The 18283-nt window shown below is 38.7% G+C and overlaps 1 protein-coding gene across 3 annotated transcripts; it reads right to left on the bottom strand.

Annotated features, from left to right (window-relative positions):
• Positions 1-960: 960 nt before the first annotated feature.
• On the bottom strand, positions 961-17848 carry NFYB (nuclear transcription factor Y subunit beta). Of its 3 annotated transcripts, none has more exons than XM_081249902.1 (8): positions 17716-17848; positions 15041-15127; positions 8765-8858; positions 7222-7352; positions 4921-5118; positions 3573-3654; positions 2776-2855; positions 961-2165 (listed from the first exon to the last, which is right to left on the bottom strand). In XM_081249902.1, the coding sequence occupies exons 2-8, from the start codon at positions 15044-15046 to the stop codon at positions 2133-2135; spliced, it is 624 nt and encodes a 207-aa protein (XP_081106028.1). In that variant the 5' UTR covers positions 15047-15127; positions 17716-17848; the 3' UTR covers positions 961-2132. The 3 variants fall into 3 exon arrangements, with proteins under 3 accessions (XP_081106028.1, XP_081106029.1, XP_081106030.1); XM_081249903.1 differs by lacking the exon at positions 17716-17848 and adding an exon at positions 16580-16881; XM_081249904.1 differs by lacking the exon at positions 17716-17848 and adding an exon at positions 16594-16881.
• Between the last annotated feature and the right edge of the window lie 435 nt (positions 17849-18283).

Below are 18283 nucleotides of genomic sequence, written 5' to 3'. Positions count from 1 at the left end.
AAGCCCGTATAATCCAAAATTGACCTAATTTTACCTACTCTAAAGTTTTAGTACTAATAGCGAATTATTAAATTTAGAATTTCATTTTGGTATATACTGATACACATTTTAAAGTTGTCTAATTTTTTTATCTTGATTCTTAAACATAGCTCAATCTTTAAACTTTAGAGAAAGAACCTGATAACCAAAGATCAAGTGCTCTTATCAGTTATATAATGACATACTGCCTGGATCAAATGGAAGATATTTCAAAAATACAATTATATATGTATCAAAAGCCTTAAAATTTTGCATATCTGTTAAACCAACAATTCTACTAATAGAATTTATTTGAAGAAAACAGTCATAGATGTACACAAGATTCAATGAAGTGTTGTTTATAACTGTGAAAAGATGTATATAGTCAAAATGTCCAATAGAAGATTAAATAAATTATGTTTCAGCCATACAACAGAATAATAAAGAAATAAAAGTAGAAGACTATGTAATGACCTGGGAAAGATGTTCACAATATATTAAGTGAAAAAAGCATGTTATAAAACAGTATGCAAGTATGAGCCCATTTTTATAAAAATATACATATTTAGCAAAGTAAAAGGACAAATCATATTTACGAAAATATTAACATTGGTTGTTTTTCACATAGTAGGATGATGGTTGGTTTTGCTTAACCACCCTTTTTTGCCCATTTGAATTTTCTGTAATGAAGATTATTTTTTAAATGGGAAGGTAGTGAGGGAGTTATTAACTTCAAATTATCCCAGTTGTGCCCGCAAAAGCTCCTTCTGGCGAAGTAAATGTTTCTGTCCAGCCTGTATCTAAGAAATGCTTCTCCCTTATAAATTTGAGTGTCCTTCCAAGATGATATTCACTCAAAGTGCCTTTCAGGCAAACTATACAAGAGCAATTGTTGATTAAAAAAAAAAAAAAAAAAAAAGACTCAATTATCACCAAAAAGGATAGGTGAGAAAATACAAATCCTCACTTTAAAAAAGGAACAACCCAAGTACAATACTAGTAAATTATACAAAGTTACATTATCTAAATTTAGTTTATTGCAAAGATCAAGACAGCACACTAGAAGCCAGCGGTTTCTCTTTCACACCATTCACAGCACTAATTCTGTTCTTCACTTCATTCACTCACCCATGCAAAAAAGCTCTGTATACGCACAATGATGTCTGACATTTCTTGGTTCCCATAGCATAATAGGAAACTTGACATTTCAATTAAAAAGGTAAAATGAGGACATTTACCATCAGACTATGAAATTCCTCTTCTGGAAGAGGATACTATATAGTATTTGAAGATATGCCTTTGGAAAAATCATATACAAAATGAAAGGGGCACCATTTCAAGAGCACTAGGACTACATTAAACTTAAATGAATTCCAACACTCATAATAATGTAACTCAAAAACAAATCTAGTCTTAACAAAAGCTCCAATAAACTAAAACTATCTTAACAGGCACAATGAACAGTGTAAACACTGTTAACGGGCACCAACTTAAATAGGGCCGACAATATTTGCTTCTGCATTCACACTTAATTTCTCAATTACATTTTTTTTAAAATGGTGCTGCTTAAGCTATGAATGTTTTACAAAAAAGTTAATAAATATGGCAAATGCTAAAAATCTAGCTAGGTTATCATGCAAAGTATTATATAACCAAGACAAACTCAAATTTATAATAAAGGCAACTTGCATTCAAAATGAACTCTACCCTTATTTTTTATTAAAAGGGCAAACATCATGAATTAACCCAGCTGCTTACTTGAATTATTACAAAAGTAACATGATTCAATATGAAAATAAGAAACTGTCTACAAATCTCTGACAGTAATAAACTGCAATATACAATGCATACAGGAGTCATACAGAGCAACAAACTCTTGTACAAAACAAAAATATTTTAATACCTTTAAAATCCAAATTTTTCTTTAAAATCATTCATGAAAAAGATTCTCAAGTCAGAATTAACACCTCAATTAGTCAAGCATTGGGAAGCTACATTACAACTATTTAATATACAAAGAGACATCTTTTCACCAGTCAGCTCCTTCTAATGTCTCTGTTCTGGAATCATACAGACTCAGTTCTCTACACTCTCCAGTCCATCATTTCTTCAGATCATGAAAACTGAATTTGTTGAACACCAGAAATCTAAGATTTGAAAATTTAAATTGAGCAGAATTAAAGAAAAAATAGTTTCCTGTATATTATAAACATTCAAAGAGTAAAAACAACAGACAATGAAAAATTAGTCTAGTTCCCACCCCAAATCTCCATTCTCTCTACCTAAGGAGCTACTTCAATAATTTCTTGTGTATCTTTATAGAAATCTATGCAAATACATTCATCCCCTCAATATCCATGGGGGACTGGTTCCAAAATGCCCTGTGGATGCCAAAATGCACAGATGCTCAAGTCCTTTAATCGGCCTTCAGTATCCATGGGTTCTGCATCTGCAAATTCCATCTGCAGATTCAACCAACCACAAACCACAGATCGGAAACATGATCCATGTGGTTGGTTGAATCCATGGGTGTGGAACCCGTGGATATGAAGGGTGAACTGTATGAACATCTGTGTACATATCTGTAACCGTTAGAGAATACTATACACAGTTATATATTTTGAGAAAACAATTTTTAACAACCTTTATCAGATTCTTAATAATAATGTGTTGACATTAACTACCTGTGATTAAAAAAAATTAATGAATATAATCTTTTAAATTATTTAAAATATTAATAGAAAGAAGGTACTGTACCTGTTGATATGATGTTGTGTAAACCATAACATTTTGTTGCTGACCATCTGCAGTTATTAAGCCAGCTGGTAACTGGTTAGCTAAAAGACAAAAAAAAAAGTTAAAGCAGGAAAAGAATTGCATCTGCTTTCTTGACCTGAACCTTAAGGTTGTGTGATTTTTCCATTTAAAAAAAGTTCCCTAAAAACGCACATGTTTTTCCTATAGCATTTTTCAGTTTTCTGAAGTGTACTTTTGCTAATTAATTGTCCATGGGCATAAAAGACTGGATGGAGTTTGACTCGTAAGTAGACCTATACTGTGAGGCCTGGTTGGGAGCAACAATTACCTAACTAAGCAGCATATATTTTAAATATGAGAAATATATATACATATAAATTTTATATGAGAAACATAATCACCATAGACCTTTTATTTCACCAATATGACACACAATTTTTAAGAAACCTTCAGTTCAATTTTATTTAAATCATAAGATTTTATATTATAAACAACAATTCTCAATACTCCTCTCATGTGAATCTTAAACCAAAAACTAGGGACTATGGAAATCCATTAGAACTATTGGTAAAAGATTATAATCTCTGCAGAATTAAAATTTATATGCTTATCCCTCACCAACTTCAAATATAAGGGCATGAACTAGTAAGAACTATTCAAAACAGTGCTATGTCAAAACACTCAGTGCTAATATTCCAAAAGTTCTACTACAGACATGTAGAATTAATCACTGCCAACAATCTACATGACTCGTAAAAACAAATGTAGCTGCATAAATGTATCATAACACTGCTTACTAAATGCCTCCTCTGTAAGCTCTTCACTTAGTCCATCTGTAGCTGTGACTGCTCCACCAATTCCTTTCTCTCCTTTCATAGCCTGAGGAAGGGATTATCAAACAAGTAATCACTGTATTCGGAACAACAACAACAACAACCTGTTTCCTAAATGAAAATGCTTACTTATTTCCTAAAATTAGGAGCTTCTATTATTACAAAATACAGGGTATTTATTAATGCTTCTGGTTAATAACATATGGAAAGGTCCTTCAAAATGCTGTTATGTATGCAGTAGTCATCACAAGACAGTGTTAGTAATGACCTAGAAAATCTAAAATATTTATGAGTAAAAATAAAGTTATTCCACACTATATCAAAAGGAAAAGAGAAGTCTATTTACAGATGAAGTAGTCTGCAAAAACTGTAAATACCCAGCTTGCAGATCTACTACAAGTGATCCAAGTTATCATTTTTTTTAATTAGTTTCTGCTTTATAACAAAGTGAATCAGTTATACCCAAGTTATCATTTAATTATACATGCAGCTCTCAGCCAGCACTATAGCAGCCAGTTTGGAGTTTAAAATTCCTAAATCAAAATTACAGTTTGGATCAAAGACCTCTAAGTTTCTGTCCACTCTCAGGTTCTAATGATGCTGAAGATTTGGAAAAGTTCTGTAAAGAATTTACACATTCTCTTCCTACTTTAGTCATTCTGTGCAGATATCACTAATTTAATGGGATTCTAACACTAGAGACATTAAGAAAGTATTTTGAAAGCAATGTGGATCTGACACTCAAGTTGGAGTGTAGAAATAAATATGCTGATCTCAATTCATTTTCACAAAATTCATACAACATGCAAAGAAAAACCAAATAGGAAATGTAGAATTCAATCAATAATAAGAAAAGGATATAGTTATAATTCCCTTTTTCTTATCTAAAAGGCCCCAAGCTTTGAGATGCTACCTCTTTTAAATTAGTAACAGTAACAGCATGTGCTAACATTATCGAGCACTCTGTATGTGCCAAGCCAAGGGCTGTACATGGATTATTTTACTTAGTCCTCTCAGTAACTCTGTGAGGTAGGTACTATTATTATTAGCCTCACTTTACAGACCAGGAAACCAAGGCCTAAAGTACTTAAATAGTCTGCCCAGGGTCACAGAGTTCAGCATCCAGGTGGTCTAAATCCAGAGTCTATGCTGTCATTAGTAATAAACAAAGGAAAAAAAAAAGGACTTCCTATTTAAGTTCAGTAATATAAGTGATTACATACTTCTGAGAAATGATTAATACATTTAAAAAGTTAAAAGTGAATAGTGTATCTTATTTTCTTAAAAACATAATGGGAGACACTTTACTTACCTCTCTGAACTTCTGAAGGTATAATTTCAGAGGTTCTACATAACTGTCGAAGCCTAAGGTAGACATGGCAAAGAGAATATCTTCTCCATTGATTGTCTTCCGTTTCTCTTGATGGCATCTTTCACTTGCTTCAGATGTTATAAAGCTGATGAACTCACTTACACATTCTTGAACACATTCTTTGGCATCTTTTGCAATCTGAAGAGAAAAATCACAGGTAAATCTGCAGGGAATATAACCACCACTTTCCTAACAACCTGCAAAAATAAAAGGCTATTCAGAAGAATATAAATTTCAGTTTATGACTGTTAACCTTTAATCTTCAAAATATATGCTGCTAACAGTGACGTAAAGTATGCTATCAAAATTGCAACCCTCATTGAGTGAGACTGAAAACTCAAATACAAATGAGAGAAGCCTTGACAACTGTTCACAGAAAACAGAATTTAGGTATAAAAGCAACTACTGGATGACCCTACCACCCCATAAAAATGAAAACTCTTACTAACCAAGTGCCCCAAGAAAATCAATCATGTTATGTCTGGAATATACTGTGGGCTAGACTTAGGTACCGCTTCTCTGCCCTGGCATTTCCACCAATGAGGACACCAGAAAGTTTTTAAAAACAAACTAAACACTAAATTCACTGTAAGGCTTACAAGGGAGTGAAATAATGACATCTGGTGACATTTTTATTAATAAAGATACAAAGTGTCCAGAATACATTTTGAGTTTATGAAAAAGCCTACCAAAAGAAGCACACACCTGCCATCTCATTATAAAAACAACTCTTCACTTAGTGGTCTAGGGTTTGAAAGTGAAACTCTAATAGATTAAATCATGCAATTCCAAAGCCACTTCTAACAGGAATGACAAAATCCTTGCTGAAACATACTGTCTTTCACCTCCATGCCTATTTTACATCCTGGTGAAAAGTAACAAGAGTTACTGCATAAATGCAGTCAAACAAGATAATATAACCTGAGCTGGATACATAACTTTAGATGTTCCAGCAGCTATGCTAAAAAAAAAAAAAAAAAAAAAAGGTGAAATTAATTTCAATATATTTTGCTTAACCTAGTAAATCTAAAATATCCTTTAAACACAGAATCCATTTCAAAATTAAGATTTTAAATACTGTAAATCAACTATACTTCAATTAAAAAAACATTTTAAAAATTGAGATCTCTTTATCCTTTTATATTAAGCCTTCAAAATCTGGGGTATGTTTTACATTTACAGCACATCTCAGTTCATTCGGCCAACATTTCAAGTGCTCAATAACCACATGTGGCTAGTGGCCACAGTACCAGGCAGCACAGGCCTAGCCTAGTAAGCAATTATCAGCAGTTGTGCTTTTTTCCCCTTAAAACATAAGGAGGACCACTCAAATTGGAACTTCTAGGCTTAGTGATATATTTTAATAATGTATTTCTTTGTAAGCTTTATTACTTTCATAAGTATTTTCTAAGCTACAATAAAACAAAAGAAAGCTTATTATGCAATACAAAACAATATACAAAGTATGGACTTTAGTTCAGACCAAGTGATAAGTAGAGTGACAATGAGTTTTTAAAAGCTGTTATAAGTAACTGTTTTTACAGTTATTTCTCTCACAAGACAAAACTACTTTAAAAGATCATGCCAGTTGAATTAAATGTATGTTAATATGTATAATTATAGAGAAAGTTTCCAAACATACAGATTTGGGGAGAAAATCCTTACTACATCCATCAGCCCAACATGATCCAATTTTGCTGCAACATTATGGAAGTTACAACTTCATATGCCCAAAACCTGATAGTTCTGACAATGCACCTTTTTTTTTTTTTTTTTTTGCGGTACGCGGGCCTCTCACTGTTGTGGCCTCTCCTGTTGCGGAGCACAGGCTCCGGACGCGCAGGCTCAGCGGCCATGGCTCACAGGCCCAGCCGCTCCACGGCATGTGGGATCTTCCCAGACCGGGGCACGAACCCATGTCCCATGCATCAGCAGGTGGACACTCAACCACTGCGCCACCAGGGAAGCCCACAATGCACCTATTTTTAAAACAATTCTTAATTCTGTTTCATCTGCTTCCAGCAAGTGGGGAGCAGGAGCACTGAAGGACACGAGAGAGCTGGAACTGGAGCACCGCTCAGCAACCAAGTGTGTACAACTGAGATGTGTGTTTTGCTGAAAGGCTGAATGACTGAAATCTACAGCTCACTATATTCATGAAATATGTGTTCATGTAGTTTTACATTCCCCCCTCCCCACCCGTGAAAAACAAAACCCAGTTAAATTTCTCCTCAGCATTACCTTTCCCGTTTGAGGTATGGCATTTTTCATTATCCTTGCAACATTTGCAATTGGAAGATATATATCTTGTTCTCTAAAACTTTCTTTTGAACCATTTGTGTCTTCATGATCATTCATGCTGTCCTCAGTATCTAAGTAAAAATAACAGGTTTATAGCTTCTCATAATTTTTCCTTCAAGATAGAGAAGACTACCTCAAACAATCTAAGATAAGAAACATTCTGGTTCATTTCCTAATTGTTTTTAGGGTTTAGGACAGCAGTTCTTTTCACAATTTTCTCAGGGCCATAACTGAGCCTCCTCATTAATTTCAAACCCACTGCCTAGAATACTCTTATCCTCAACTCTGCCTACTAAATCCTACCTACCCGCTCTCCAACAAGCTCAAATACATCTCCACAGCACCTTCAGAAGTGATCTCTCCTTTCACAAAATATCTCAAACAAGTGCTTCTTTATGTCTCTTCTCTAACACATTTTATAATCCTTATTTCTCATTCCCCTCCTAGATTTTTGCTACCTGAGGTCAGGGATCAGCTTTGTGTCCTTCCTAGGACTTGGTACAGCACCTCCAACAGAGGAGGTGCTCATAAATTCTGTTACATAACTTAGCTATAAAATAGAAGAGACTGTGATCTATGGCTCCATGCATGTAACAAGATTAAAAGGGTGTGTGTTTATCCAATGCCAAGTTTATATAGAATGGAAAAACTGGACTTGAGTATTACTAACCCAATTGGATTACCACTAATGTAGGAATAGTTTATGAACAAAGCTATAGCAGTAATCCAATGTTCTTACAGAAAGTAAATTTTTAGATATAACTGAAGCTTTCATAGTACAAATAATATCCTTTTATGATTAAATGCAGTATCTTGTAAGTAAACTTCCCACTCTTTTATTAATATATGTATTAAATAAGAAAGGTACCTAAGTTGATTCAGTTTACATTTTTACATGTTTAAAATGACGTTATCAAAATTAACTTGTTTGAATATCTGTTTTAGGATGGAATAAATAATCACCTACCCCCAACTGCCTTCTACAAAAATGGATCTTAGTGTTTTTTAATCTTACACATCAGAATGCCACAAAAGCAAATTATTTGATAGGCCAACATAATGCTGCCATTCTACTACATAGTTAAAACTTAATATTGAATAAAAATCGAAACTAAGTCTGTTTATAAGTACTAGAAATATAATAGCTAGCAACCACCCTCTAAAGTACTCAGTTTATCAACTGAGTAAGAATTCGCCATATTTAATACTTAAGTAGGAAATCAATAACAAATCATTAAAGAAACCGTACCAGCTTTAAAAAGGCATACTTTTATAGAATGATTTTCTAAAACCCGTCATTCTTTTGAAGACTATTTCTAATAAAAATAGCAAAGTATACCGTTTTAGACTATCACTGAACTGTGACACAAGAGGGCTAATTTTCCTGTAAAGACAAAAGTAACCTAGAACATCACATCAATAAAATTTCCACTTTCTAATTTGTTCCTACTTGTGAATTTGTTTCTAATTGTGGCTTTCTTACCATCATGAGGCTGTATAACATAATGACTTCCTCCAATATAGTCTGCAGAAATTCCTAGTTGAGAAGCATCTGTGGTGGAACTGTCACCATCCATCTATGAGGAAAAAAAGCTTTCAATAATCTTCAATAAAACTTGTCTAAAAACTACATAAATGATTCAGTGCTCATAAACTGTCATAGGATGAGTCAGTTACATTTTTCATAGCCTTAAGCTTACTAAAAGAAAACATATTTCTTGATTTGGAAACTTTTTGATAATTTGCCAGTGATTCAAGATTCCCTATTCACCCTCTATTAAGTGATAAGCCTAAGACCAACAGGGAAACAAAACAAGGAGATGAATTTAAAACACACGTCTTTCTTTTCAATTGCATAATCATCAAATACAGTACAGGCAACCCTGATTTACAACCTAATTTATCTCTGTAATGGCAAGCAAAGCCAAAATCAGCTTAGTAGTTAGCCACCTGGATATATCCAGCCTGTTCAGCTCTCCTGCTAAAGCCAGATATTCCTACACGAACTTTTTTGCTCTCGCGGCAAACTTTCTTTGCTATCTCACAGAAGTTCCACAAGAGACAATATCCTGGTTTAAACTGTTGCTTGGTATAAGAAGCATATGGATTCCTTGCACAATTCTGTACCCATGCAACCCAAAAGTACACCCACATTTTGAACAAGCTCATCACCCCTAATTCCAGTCAAAGGTTAATTTTCTCTTCTTCCACCCTCAGACTTTTGACTCATTAAGGAAAAAAGAAAAGGAGGGGTCAGGGAGATTGGAGATCTGCATATAAAAATAGGAAAATGATAACCACAGACAAAAATGAGAGTTAAAATGACTATTTTAAAAGAACCCCGGGAGTTCCCTGGTGGTCTAGTGGTTAGGATTTCACGCTTTCACTGCTGTGGTTTAGGGAACTGAGATTCCCTGAAGCCACGCGGCAGGGCCAAAATAAAAATAAAACCCTGCTTAATTTTACTCAGAGGTAAATGATTTCTAAGAGGGAAAATCTGGGAGGGGTGGGGGGGACCCATAAGCCTTGAACTGTTTCCATTCCAACATGGCAAATCCTGGAAGTCTTTCTGCTTTGCAAATAATACTATTCAAAACAATAAGGGACTGGCTAATTGTGGATGGAAAATTTTTGAATGCATTATCTGAATAAAAAGCATAGCAAAAATTAAGTGTAATTTACATATGCTTTCAGGCCAAATCAAGAAGAGACAGTTGATCCTAAATGTTTATCGAGGCTCAGGACCCAGCACAAACTTAATGTTATTAACTGCAATATTTGAGTCCTTATGTAACACCTCTTCCTTTCCATCTCTGTTGGATTTTTATCTAATACTAAAATACCAGGCTAGTTTCCAAGTCTCCAATAAAATGGCATTTCTTTGATGCATCTGTTGACTGTGGTATCTAATTTAATTGTAAATACAGATACATTTCCATAATTTATATAGCTGTTTTAAGGGGATAGGGAACAGAATTCACTTACTTTTAATAATTTGTGAAAGTACAGGGTACCTATTTATAATGCTTCTTAGTGCCCTCTAAGGGAAGGTAAACAACAGTCAGTGAGCTCTGATTTAGACTCTTATTGATCCCTGAAAACAAGCATCCCTGCCGGTTAAATGTATTTCTATATAAAATGGAAATAATAATTTCACCTCCCCCATCTTAAACAGCTAATATATGTATGAAGCATTTTCCAAATATAAAATGCTATTTTGATCCTAAAATGCTATAAAGATACTAGGAGAGTTGTCTTTAATAGATATGATGATGGATTTATTAGCCATGAAAGAGAGGTCAATTAGGATAGCTGTGAATGGATTGGTTTTTACAATGCCCTAGGGGAGATCAAGGTGCAGGAGACAGGACCAAAGTGGTTAAAAGCCTACAACTAAGAAACAAATACAGTTTGTTTTTTTGGGAAGGGGGGTTGGAGGCAGTTACAGAAATCCTTTGCTAAATCAATGTCCACAGGATAGCCCGGGTCTTTTTAAATTAGCTGATGAGCAAGACCCTGTTGTAATAACCATGATCTGAGAGATTAATTTATAAATATAATGTAAAAAAAGTATTAAAAGCAAAAAGTTTAACTCACATTATCTTGTCATGCACTGGAATTAGCAGCAAGATTATCACCTGGATTAAGAACGTTAGCCTCTAAACCTCAGTCTTCTAAAAATTACTTCTGAAAGTATTTCACAGAGTTGTTGGAATTAAATAAAGACTAGAAACCTGCTAAGGACACAGTTTGGCACATAGTGTACTCAAGAGATGTCAGATCTCACCCTTCCTCCTTTGAAGATAAGCCACATGTCATCTGCTTAGCTGTATTCTGCAAGTTTTGGCTTTTCTGTCATTTCACAACTCCTGTCTTCCTCTCTTCTATCTTTCTACCATTAAAATCCTGCCCCATACTTTAATCCCAGTGTTCACCCATCCTCCTGAAATCTTTCTGATTTACCCTATTCTGTAAGCCAAAAATCAGTGTTCCCATCTTGGAATCCCCAAGGCTCTTAGAATCTTCCATTCAACAAGCTAGCCTCATCTTTGATGCTTACAATATGCTAGCTATCCTCCTATATATATATATAAGAAACGAGGGGGGTAACTTGCTAGATACATCCCAAAGGCTTTTTCTAGGTCTAAAACTTCCTATTAAAATTTACAAAATAGACTGTAGATTGTAAGCCAGTGAACAAATATTTACCGAGTAAGCACCCTGTATTTATCAAGTCTGTGCTATGTGCCGACAACGTCACAGGTCAACAACAAAGACAAGGTCTCTGTCCTCATCTTGCAGAGAAGACAAATGTTACGTAAACTGGGGTCAGGGGGACAGGGTGGGGAGCACAGCCTATTAGTATTTCCAAGGCACAAGCTCTAGAATCAGATCACCTGGTTTGAATTCCCTGCTACTTACTGGCAAGTGGGACGAGAATAGTACTTACCATGTAAAGACCTACCATAGTACGATAGGAGTACTCAGTAAATGTTATATATAGTTATTAAATAATGACAAATAATTAACTAATTGCGAGTGCCCAGTGCTAAGGAAAATAAAGATGTTTTGTTATATGCTTTGGGAGCTTATTCCATAAGGGACCTCACTAGTCTAAAAGAGTCAAGGAAGGCCGTCTTAAGAAAATAACGTTTAAACTGAGACTGAAAGATGAACAGCAATCAGTCAAAGAAAGATGGGACAAGAATGTTCCAGGCAAAGGAAACTGAGAAACAGTACTGGTGGACTGGAATGAGCTAAGTAGAGGCTGGATCAAGCAGTATCTTGTGGAAGAAGAGTTTTAGCAGAAGAATGCAAATCAGATTTCTTTTTAAAAACATCACTCTGGCTACAGTCCAGTGTAAAAAGTGAACTGGAGGGGAGCAAGAATGGGGGCAGAAGTCCAGTAAGGACTATTATGCTGCATTTAGGGCATGAGTTCAGGAAAGATGATGAACATTCCCAGTATCAGCAGGACAGCAGCACTGGACAGCAGAAGCAGAGACTACAGAGCTTTTTCCTTGGTAAAATCAACAGACTTGGTGGCTGACTGAATAAGAGCTGGAGGAAGAACCAAGGATAATGCTGGGATTCTTACAGCTGGGGAGACAGATGGCTTTCCCCAGAGAATGCAAAAGGAAGGGAACAGGAGTGCTAGGAGGATGCAAAGAGCCTAGATGAAGTCGGTGACCATAAATGTTTAGTGGAATCAGTATGTCCAGCTGTGATACTTACAAGCCTGGTAAGAACAGAGACCCTAAAGTGTTGAATTCCATCCAGACAACAAAGAGGAAAGAGCATGTAGGATACTGACGAGAATGGGTAAAATGATCAGTCATTAGATCCAAGGGAACTAAGAAATATGGACAAAGAGTAGTTAAATCCCATTAAATTAACTTTATTGACTATTCTAAGTAGTTTAACTGATAATATTGTTCTCTAAAATATTATGTGAAATAAATGGTCAGCTGTCTAAGCTAGTAAATTTTATTCTATAATTTTTTGATGTAGCGGTATCTTAACTATACTAATAATCTGTTGCACAAATGCGGTAAGTAGTGAGTGCCCTCTTTAATCTGTTTAACATTTTTGAGCACTTTCTAAATACCTTATGCAATGTTCATGACCCCATGAAGCAGGTGAGAAAATTGAGGTTATGTGAAGCTAATGACTTGCCAAAGGTGGCAACCTAACTGAGACCGAAGTCCAGAGTCTCAGATGCGAAGTACTTTATAGTATTTGTTCCTGATAATTTTTCAAATAGTCCTTAAGCCTACGTCTTTAATTTGTCCTCTAAATTCTGAGTCTACTGATTGTATATTAAAAACCTTCAAAGATGCTTCTCAAGCAAGGACAATATTAACTTCCCCATTTTCAAAATGAAATCGCTATGAGAAGTGAAGGTATTGTATAAAAAGCACTTAGCAAAGTGCAGGATACACAGTAAGAACTCAGCAAATGTACCCTAGTATTATTACTGTCCCTTCAAATACAGTTCTCATATTCTTCCCAGGCATAAAAAGTTTTCTCTCTTACATGACCCCTTTTCTCCTGTTCTATGGATCAAATTCCTTTTTATCTCATTGAGGGTAAGAAATAATACAAAGATTCCTCATCTCTAGTACCAGCTTCTTCATTCTTCCTTAAACATGCTTAGTCTCCCTTATTAAACACACCAAGTACATACAGACACATACAACCTTAATTCTGCTCCACACTCTGTCTGGCTCACCCTCACCCTGACAGTCCTTACACACCTCTTCAGTCCTATTGAAACTCTGTGACATGTGCTTTTCCATCCCAACATGATCCCGAAACTGCTCTCAAAAGTTGCCAAAGATCTTGCCTTCAACCTACTTGACTGTTCTTTGTAGTGCTGGCCACTGCTGACCCCACATTTACGCTTGGAATTCTCTTCTCCCTTGATTTCCAAAGCAATATTCTTTCCTTCCCACATCCTACTGGTTAGTTTTAACCAACAATCGTTTTCTCTTTCTTCCCTTACTTTCTTAATAAACTCATTAAATATCATTTCTATGCTCATAAGTCCTACATCTACAACTATATCATGACTGCCACTCAAGCAAGCCAGGCCTGTAGAATATGTCTGATATCCCACCACTGCAAACTTAAGATACTGGAAAATGAAATTCACCTCCCCCATCCCCTGCAAGGAGGCAATGGATAAGAACTCCTTCTGAACTGTTGCAATTCCATTGTTAATAATGCCATCTCTCTACTCTTCCAGGCTAATTATACCAGTGTCATCTTAGGTTCTTCCATCTCCTCCAAGATCTGCCTATTCTGTTTAAATGTTTTCTGGATATGCCCTTCCTTTTCTATTTCCACTGGATTACTATCCAACCTACCTAGGTACATGTAGTTTTAAGACCAATCTCACTGAAACATTGCTTCTATAGCTCTTGAACCTATAATGGTTCTAAAAGTCTTCCGCATCAAATCCAAACCATTTCATGGCTTTACATGAGAGGTTCCCCTACTTAATCTAACTAAACTGGTTTCCAACTCTATCTTCAGGGCTGATTTTTTTTTTAAAAACCTTATTTAGGGACCACTAGGTTCTTTTGTTTTTGTTCTTTTGCTTTAGGAGTGAGGCAATCATGTCTCAAGGAAGTTGTGACATGCCTCATGTTACAGATGTAGTATCAGATTCAAGATTAAGTATCCAGACAGGTCACGTGGTATCTCTTCACTGGATTATCCTGTGAAATCCCCACCTGGACCATGCAGATCTACTGCCCAGCCACTAAACATAAGTCACTCACCCCTACCTTCAGGCTTTTGCTTCTGGTGACAGCCTGCACCTATCCAATCCCACTCAGCCTTCAAGGCTCAGTTCGAACCCTGCAGGCTCCCTCCATGACATTCCCAACTACCAAGCGCACCACACCTCTCTTTTCACTTGTGCTACCCTTAGAACCAGCATTTTCTGTTCCACACATAACTTGCCTCTAAGTATTCAATTTGACTAAAGCCCTACCAGCTAAACAGATAGCCTCTTGAGAGCTGGGACAGCTTTTTACCCTGTAGCCTGGACAACTCTTAAGGACCCAGAGGAAACACTTAATATATGCAAGTCCCTAAAAAGAAGAAAGCAACAGGAATGAGGAGAGGTACTGTCTGGCCTTGAAAGCCATTCATTCTATCAGGAATCTCCAATATAAATCAGCTACAATTTTGTTTCCAGCTAATTACAGTTCAAATCAAATTAACAACCAAAATGATAAAACATACTTACTGTCATGAAATACTTTGAGAACCGTGTTGTCAGTGGTACTCAAGAACACCTGCCTAAAGAGGTGTCTAATCTCTGCCCAATTCCAACCTAGAAGATAAACATCTATTAGTAGTAAAAAAGTTAGCCTATAGGCTTTCTTCGTAGTAAAATTTAAAAAGGCATATATAATTTTACCTACTATTCGTATTTAATGGAGTGCATGGCTAAAAAATGGTGCAAAAAGCAAGCACCCAATAAATGTTTGTTACTTTGGAAGATATATTTTGGAGAACTTACAAAAAAGTTAATGCCATCGGGGGGAGGTATTGCTTTTCCAACATAACCCTATATTTAGTCATGTTCATCATAAATATTCATCACAACACACCCAATTATGTAATATGCAAGAGACCAAAAATCATGTAACATATCTAAACTACTTAAAATATCGACACCCAGACACGAACACCCCATTTATCAACTTAATTTTTTGGTGATGATTTTCTTACTGTTTTAGAGGGCGATTTAGAGTCCAAAAGCTCAAAAGGCAAGACAAATTTACCTCAGAGTATAATGCTTTTAAATATCTCAGATTATAGCGGGAAGAAGATACACGTTGCCCAGAGAACAACAACACAATTAAGACCTTTATCATTTTAAGGCACCACCATTTTGGACTCAAATTGCATCTCAATAGAACTTCCTTCTCACCTTAAGGCATAAATAGCTGAATAAACTAGCATCTATTACAATGTTACAATCTCCCTTAATCATTTGCTTTTCCTTTTCTTGAGTGAAACGATTAAATGGAGAGTGGGGGGACAAAAACATACCCTTTTAGTGTTAATTTTTAGAAGAAGAAAAAAATACCGATAGGCATTCAAGCATGAAATCTAGTAAATGGCAGAAAAAATTATAACCACTGAATTGAATTTTAAAATGCCATTACAAGGGTCCAGGCAGCAAAGACTGGCTGACATTGTCCACTGTGTTATAATCTTAAAAGGAATTTCTAATTTCTTTCCAAATATCGTCCTCTTCCTAACCCAAAGCTGCCCGGAAAATTCCTTCCTTGTAGCTCGAAGTGTTATTTTTTAAAGGGTGTCTCTGAGGGGTAACAAAAATCCTCAGAATCCTTAAAATATAGACGCTGTATATGTTTAGGTATTTTTGCTGGGGGAAGGGGTGCCACACCTCACCACAATCACCCAAACAGCTGAGTCGGTATGTATTTAGATTCGGTATATCAAAGAGAAACACTATCACCTCGCACGGTATATATTTTCTTAAAGGCAGGTTACGATATACACGAAAGCTCAAGGGAATGCATACATCTGTTTAATGTTTAAAGAAATGCAAATTTGTATCCAAGAAAAGCAGTAGACCCTTCCTTCCTCCACCCTCCATTCTTTGGCACCAAAACCAGAGTTTTGCATCAAGATAACCCTTCAATTAAAAACTACAGCAGCAGTGTGAGGAAGGAATAATTGCCTTTTAAGGTATTTGGGTTAAACTTTCAATACTTTACAAATAAAATCCCTATGTGTTAATGCCACTTACATTGATCAGTTTACCTCATCACTTTATATTGCTGATTAGTTTCCATAGAAGAAAGCCGAAACTATCCCAGTGATTCGTGGCACGAACCGTGGAGTCCATGCAGGTTAGTGGGATACTATTTTTTTTAAAGGTCATACGCTACCTAACCTTGCTTAAATCATCTCATTAGAGTACTTTGGTCGAGATTACGACTTGTGGGTCCTCTAATTCTTTGTTCTCGGAGACTACTACTCCTAAAGCCTGACATATCCTCCCCGCCTCCCACCCAAGATTAAAACCTTAGTCCAATCCGGAAGGCTTCCTTCCCACCTTCGGGGCAAGTCCAGGGACCGCAAGCCGCCAGATGGCTGCATTCTTTACGCGCAAGCCAGACTGCGGGGAAACCAAATCCATTCCTTCCTCCCGGGGACCTCGCTTCCTCCCCACGAAGGTGCGCGGGCTGGCCCCGGCCCCACGGCCCGCCCGGCCGACCTGTCAGTCCAGCCCGCGCGGCGCGGACGGCCCTGGCGCGCATCCCCCCGACTCGCCCGGCCCGGGCCCGGGCCCGGGCCCGCGCCCAACACCCGCCCGCCGCGCGGCGCCCGGGGTGCCGGGGCAGACAAAGCGGCCCGGCCCCGCCGTGCCCCCGTGGACCGGCGGGCGGAAGGGGGGCGCTCCCCGGGGACCCCCGCACGGCGGCCAGGCCCAGGGGTCAGGATCGGGGCCGGAGGTCCTGGCTGCGTCCCCCCGCCCCCCCGGCCGGCTCTCCGCACAAAATGGAGCCGGCCGGGACGCCGCCGAGAGCGGGGCCCGACGGTGCCCTGGCGTCCCCTCCTCGGCCTCGGGCCCGGAGGTCTGCGGCGGCGGCGAGCAGGGGGCGGCCTGGCCCGCGTCCCGCCGCTCCTCGGCCCCGCGCACAAAGAGCCGCGCAGCGGCCCCGCGCTCGCTCCTCGGCCGGGCCCGCAGCGGGACAGGCCTCACAGGCGCCCGCCCGGCCCCGGCTCCGGCCCGGGCGCGAGGGCGGGCGAGAGGGAGGCGAGTGCCCCCGGCCGCGGCGGCGTTGGCGGCGGGGACGGCGCCGGGAGGAGACGGACATTTCATTCGAGCTAAAGTGGAGTCGGTTTAGGAGCGATCATTGGCCGAAGCGAGACACAAACCTCCAATGCAGCCCTGGTTGGCTCCCGTCTCCAATCGGCTGTTTGGTTGGACAGAAAATGGCTGCGAAGGAACCAGTCCCAGCGCGGAGCTCCGCTTCCAGGACTCGGCCTCCCCTCCCTCCGCCGCGGTCCGCTTCCCTCGGCGCGACACCCTCCCTCCGCGCCTCCCGCGCGCCCGCCCGGCGCGGCCCCGCCCCGGCCTCGGCCCCGCCCCGTGCGCCGAGCGGCTGCAGCTGTGCCTGCCTGCAGAGCGGGCTCGGGGCAGCTGCGGGTACGTCCTGCGGGGCACGGCGGAGCCGGCCAGCGGTCTTCTTGCTTGGCGGGGGCTTCCAGGGACCGGGACTCTGGCGCGCTGCTGCTAAGGTCTGTGCGGACTTGCTTCCCGCGGTGTTTTCCCCGAGCCTTGAGAAGCGTGATTTCTCAGCCTTCCCTCTCTTTTCAATCCCCTCCCTCCACCAAGTGCAAGTGTCTCATCCGCCTGAGTGCAGCCTGCCTGCACCTCGATTTTTAAGAAGGGGAAACCAAGGGCAGAAGCTGTCGGCCAGGGCAACACCCGAACTGCAGGGTG

Source organism: Mesoplodon bidens, assembly GCF_964165515.1.
Source record: "Mesoplodon bidens genome assembly, chromosome: 11".
NCBI classification, from domain to species: Eukaryota; Metazoa; Chordata; class Mammalia; order Artiodactyla; family Ziphiidae; genus Mesoplodon; species Mesoplodon bidens.
This window is presented reverse-complemented; position numbering and strand designations above follow the sequence as displayed.